Genomic DNA, 6,000 nt, shown 5'->3' on the forward strand with positions numbered 1-6,000 from the left:
ATGATATGGCAGCATTCCTCCTCACTTATAGTGCATGTAAACTAGTGGTTTGTCCACCAAAGGACCTCAATATATTACTTATTGAATTTTTTCCCCTTTTTCCAACATTATACATGAATGCTGCATGCATTGTGAGGGATTGCTTTTTAGAGGAGTGCATACTGTAGCAGTTATATTATATTGGCATGCATGCGTTTAATCAGAGTGCATTCCTAGTCTGTAAAGTAGAACAATAAGAATATAGTCCCGGAGGACAAATAATTATTACAGGGAAATTAAATATGCTTTTAATTACATTTTATAATGAGCTGTGCGTGCTCAAAGGAAAAAGATACTGGTATTAAATGTGTTAAAGACAAACTCTGCTCAGTGCTCACAGTTCGTGGCTACACAGAGAGGGGTAGAGGAGAGGGAACCACCTTCTAGAGGCTGTAAGGATAAGGCTTTATTCACACTAGTGTCACGTCTTTCATTTATTATTAGCAATGACAAGTATGCCTTATCCATTCTGATCAGAATCCTGATGGACCCCATTGACAATAATATGGTCTGTCAGGTTTCATTTAGGGTTCTGGTATTTTTGATGGTTCTGAAGGCTGAAGTACTCTTGTCCACAAGTATACAAGAGCTCCTGATGGAGACCTATACTAGAGCTCCTGATGGAACATCTAGTATGAACAGAGCCTATAGGCCCCCATACACATTAAACTACTGTCAGCAGAACCAGATGGCACTCTTCCTCGACAGATGATGTTGGGGAAGAAAAAGATTGGGTCTTTTGAATTTTAGCGTGTAATCCTTTTGTTCTTCCAGGAGAAAAGCCATCACCAAACGTGGCTTTCCCCACTCTGCCCATTGAAAGCACATACACGCTCACCTTGTTATGTATTTGGGGGTGTCAGTAGAGATAGCTGTCAGACAGCTATTGAAGGTGTATGAGATCCATTACAGATGAATATAAGCCGGTCTTCAACCTAAAAGTGATAAAGGACACTATGCCTGCTCCAGTCACACATTGACTCCGTTGTCTTTGCCGTCATCAGTGACATTTTAGCTGCTCATGTGCTCAAGCTGCTCAACACTATTAAAAATGTTCATTCTGGGTCCACTACCAATAAGGCCTGCATCCTCTACCTTGCACTGAAAAGAGTTCCAAACTGGCCATTTGGCTCTGCACTGTAAGCTGTAAGTGTGCTTTGAACCATCACCTACACAGCAATATAAAGAAACATTTGCATTTCAAACCACAGTGTAAATGAAAATTCTAACTTGAATTTGCTCCTATCATCTATCTATCTACCGTATTTTTCACCCCATAAGACACACTTTCCCAACCCCAAAATGCTGGGAAAATGCCACTGCGTCTAATGGGGTGAATACTGAATTAGTACCGGAGGACCGGGAAGTGGTGAATGTAGGGCTCTCCGGTCTCTGTACTCACCGCTTCCTGGTCCTCTGCCGTCAGCTGTGCTGTGACTGCGCACAACGTGAGGACGTCAGCACTCTGAGACCTCACGTTGTGCGTGTCGGGTCACAGCAGAGCGCACGCCAGGAAGAGATGAAGCTGGATCCTGGGAGCGGAGGCGTCCGGAGCAGGAGAGGTAAGTGTATTTTTTTATTTTATTTACTCTGAGCAAAGGAGTCTGTACTGAGGTCTGGGGGTCACTTACATTCAGGGGTCTGAGCTAAGGTCTGAATGGGGGTCATTCACATTGGGGTCTGAGCTGAGCTCTGATTGGAGGTCTGATCTGAGGTGTTATTGGAGTCTTAATAACATTGGGGGTCTGACTGGGGCTCTGAGCTGAGGTCTAATGAAACATATTTATGTTCTTATTCTCCTCCTCTAAAACCTAGGTGTGTCTTATAGGGCGAAAAATACAGTATCTATCTATCTATCTATCTATCTATCTATCTATCTATCTATCTATCTATCTATCTATCAATCTATCTACACACACATAAGCATAGATGAGAGTAGATAGGTAGTCAAACCAAGTAAAATAAATAAGATATATCTATATCTATCTGTCTATCTCTATATATTTTATCTATCTATCTATCTATCTATCTCTATATATTTTATCTATCTATCTATCTATCTATCTATCTATCTATCTATCTATCAACGAAAAATGGCGGCACAGGCTGATAAGCGAGTTTGGGTGCACGTCCTTAAGGGAATAGGCTTCTTACCCCAATTATAGTCCAGAAAAATGAACGGCACTCAAATTGGTTATAAGAAAATAACTCCTTTAATCACCCGTGTGGTGCAACGTTTCGGCTCAATGCTAAAGCCTTTTCTATCTATCTATCGCTTCCCCTAGAAGACAGCTTTTTCAATGCAGTTTTTGTGTTGTCATCTCAATGTCTCAGAGAAGATTCATCATAATTTCTCTCCCTCTCCTATTCCCCAATCCCTTTCCTTCCATTGATTTTTGTGTTTCTCTCCCAAACGTCCAATGTGAATGTGCTGATTTGTTTGTCTGGTCTTTTCCTTGGTCTCTTGTAATTCTGCTGCACTCTGTACTACTGACCTTTGTGTCAGCTTCTATATCTAAAAGCCTAGGAAACTGTTTTTGTAATTCTGGTGTTTTCTAAATTTTTCCAATAAATAAATTAATGATTAAAAAAAATTCGCTGGCACAGTGTTAATTAGGCTGACTATCCCCCATGTATATCCCCAATATACATATTAGTACTCCAAACAACTCGGATCATGAATGGAGCACTCACAAGACATATAGCGTTCCAGGATTTCTCACTAGGCACTATACATTCATTCCATTGAAATTGCTCACCTTAGGCGAGGTGTTATTGCAATGTACACCTGAAGGTATACATGAATCTGTGACGCCATACCCGGATGGTGAGCACCCTAGTAAATATCACTCTTTGAAACTTAATTACAGACAAAGCTTAGGCTTGTTATCAGCTGTAGAACCACAGGATACCAACCTCTTCTTTAGAACTTTAAGGAAGTTGTGTTTTTCAGATCTACTCTGTTTCCTGCACAGAACATCCAACCAAGCCATGTAATGCAGCAGATGTGATACATTCTCACCCCCCTCCCCTCTTTCCAAAACATACACATCCTTTAGACATGCACTGCAAGAAGCTTCCTTCAGTCTCATCTGATTGTGAAATGGAATAATGGATGTAAATGGTGACAGGCAATACAAAAGCAAACACAATGCAAAAGATAACACAAATGCAAAAGATTCTGATGTAGATGGCAATGAAAAAGAATGGCAAATGTCTGGGGTACTCCAAGAAAAACGCCCAAATAGAGATATACACTATACTGTATTGACCATTTTCACAATCAGTTCTAACATTAAATTCTAGGAGTAGAATATGGATGACCTATCCTCAGGATAGGTCATCAATATCTGATCAGTGGAGGGTCCCACTCTCTGCACTGCCACCAATCAGATGTTTTAAGAGGCCACAGCGCTTCATCGATTGCTATGGCTTCCTCACATCATAACAAGCACAGCACCGTACATTGTATATTGGTTGTGCCTGGTATTGAAACGTTCAATGGAGTGACACAGCCTTTTCAAACAGGTGATCAATGAGGGTGCCTGGAGTCAGACCCCTTACGATCAGATATTGATGACCTATCCTGAGGATTCTACTCACAGAAGTCCCCTTTAAATAGGCATGAGCCACTAATTTTCTTCATACCCTGTACATGACGCCAGTACTCCCTTATACAAAGGAGTTAAGCGTTTTTTTTTTTTTTTTTTCAGAAATTGGTGCAAATGTAGCCTTTACCCAATCTTCGGAGTTACAACAAAATCAAAAAAAGGAAAAACATAAACAAAAGGCATTATTTGCATTCAGTCTTCAGGAGCTGGTTTCTTTAAAGGTATCCCCTATACACTGGATACCCAGCGGACAGGCAACCAGTGATCTATCAGTTATCCCTTGTACAGTGGATAAAGGATACCTTGTTCTATCCAGAATACACGTTAAACCACTAAAGGATGTTCTATGCATGGGCTATGTCCACCACCATCTAAGGATGTATCTGGTGCATCTTCCATGGACAAGCTGAGTGTAAACAATCAGACAGTTTCTTGAAGTTACAGTTACCAAGATCATATGAGTGCTAAATGCCATTGTGTCCATACTTATGGAGAATTCCTTTAAGCCATGCACTATATCCATTATATAAATCTAAATATAAACAACATGTTCCTCTAATAATATAGGAATTTAAGTCGGGTGTTTTAGTTCACAGATTATTTTGACATCGAGGCCTGGAATTAGACACTTCTGCCTTTGACTAATAATGGGTTGTTACACAGGCTGCTACTCAAAAGTATGGCATCAAGAGAGCAAGCAGTTCAGAAGTTCATAATTTGTAACAGAACAGTAATCACGTGCCATTGCCATGCTCTGCTCTGCAAAAACACATTGATTCTGTAACAGATTTCATGAGAAAAATTAAAATGAGGAAATAAACTCAGTTACTGCACATGTAGTAAGTAGGTCCACTAAGAAATTCATTCCCATACATTCATTCATTCATTGGCCCCATGTATCACCACCACAGGTCCTCAGCCTCTCACATGGCTAAATCAGCTAATAATGGGTTTCCCCTATGATCACCATATTTCAAAGGGACGCTTTAAAAGTAGTTGTCCAAAATGAAACACCCCTACAAGTCCAAAAATATCATGTGCTTCTGAGTGAGCAGCAAGTATCCTTTCAGTGATCCCATGCTCTCGAAATATTTTAATTAAATTAAACATAATCAGAATAATTCATGTCATGTCACCCAGACGACTAACATGTGTGTACTGCAGTGCGAAACATTGAAACATGACAACATGTAACATATGACGTCGCTGGCACTCACCCACGTCCATTAGTTCACATGTCCTATTAATATTGTCTCCAATTTTGCATTTGAAAATAGTTCCAGGGCTGACGATATTTGTGCGTGTGGTCAGGTTGGATTTTGGGGCTCCAACAATAATCCTGGAATAAAAATAAATAAATTAAATGCATAAAATAAAATAAAATAATAATTAAAAAAAAGTACATGGAAACGATAAATACGCTGAAAATAAACAAATAATAAAAAAAAAAATAGAAGCAAAAATACAAAAAATAAACCTGAAATGCTTGTTACCTAAATAAAGACTGTGCTGATAGCAACCAGATGCACATTCTTAAACATGATGTAAGGCAGGGGCTGCTGCAACAGCTACATGATAGCAAATATTTGCTAAAAATTGACGGAAACACTCACCACTTCTCATCCCCATAGCTGTGGAAAACCACAGAGTAGCCAAACAGGGATCCATCTGGTCCTTTAAAAACCAAGGGGTTCTCCTCATCTATATTGTACGTTCCAGCAGGGTCTGTCGTGAGGACACAGATCAGTGTAAGACTCCAGATGTGGGGCACTTTGAAAAGTTTGCAGCCTTCTCCTCTCTTCATGATCATTCTGTAACTTTTACTGCTTTCCTCAAAGTAATGTCTTCATAGCAATGGAATGATACTTGTGAGTACTGAAGCCTTGTGATTGCAGGGTAACTGTCTGTATCCAGCATCCAACAGCCAATGTTGTATATCTAATGAAGAAAACTTTTTTTTTTTTTTTTAACGAAGCCGCCCACTAGTCCTGCTTCCCCTCCTCCTCCTCCTCCTCCTCTGTGTAACAGTTTGCTGCTCCAGGACAGAGACTACACAGTTGGAAATCTTTGGATGTGGCTCCTTTCTAGCAATTACAACTTCTGTCTGTAACATGGATAATATAGGACTACAACGCATTTTTATTTCCGGTTGACTACTGCAAATTCTTGGCCTTGCTTCTTCAAACAAGTAATTACAGCAGATAAAGATGATCTTTGATGATTTTAACCCAAAAAAAAAATCATATAACTGAGCTTTAATTGTGCTCCAGCTTTGTAACGTCATAGATTATGGATTTGGGAGTCAACAGCCTCAGGAGGGGGACTTATTTATGCACTTCTACACATTAGT

The 6,000-nt window shown here is 39.8% G+C and overlaps 1 protein-coding gene across 2 annotated transcripts in view; it reads right to left on the bottom strand.

Moving 5' to 3' along the window:
- ITGA4 (integrin subunit alpha 4) overlaps window positions 1-5,590 on the bottom strand; it is a 177,367-nt gene extending 171,777 nt beyond the window's left edge. For both annotated transcript variants that reach the window (XM_040439486.1, XM_040439485.1), the window contains exons 1-2: window positions 5,264-5,590; window positions 4,868-4,989 (exon numbers count right to left, since the gene is read on the bottom strand). In XM_040439486.1, coding sequence (XP_040295420.1) covers window positions 4,868-4,989; window positions 5,264-5,460 — 319 coding nt within the window. In that variant the 5' untranslated portion in view covers window positions 5,461-5,590. The remainder of the gene's footprint in view (window positions 1-4,867; window positions 4,990-5,263) is intronic.
- Between the last annotated feature and the right edge of the window lie 410 nt (window positions 5,591-6,000).

The sequence above is a fragment of the Bufo bufo genome, chromosome 7 (assembly GCF_905171765.1).
Source record: "Bufo bufo chromosome 7, aBufBuf1.1, whole genome shotgun sequence".
Lineage (NCBI taxonomy): Eukaryota > Metazoa > Chordata > Amphibia > Anura > Bufonidae > Bufo > Bufo bufo.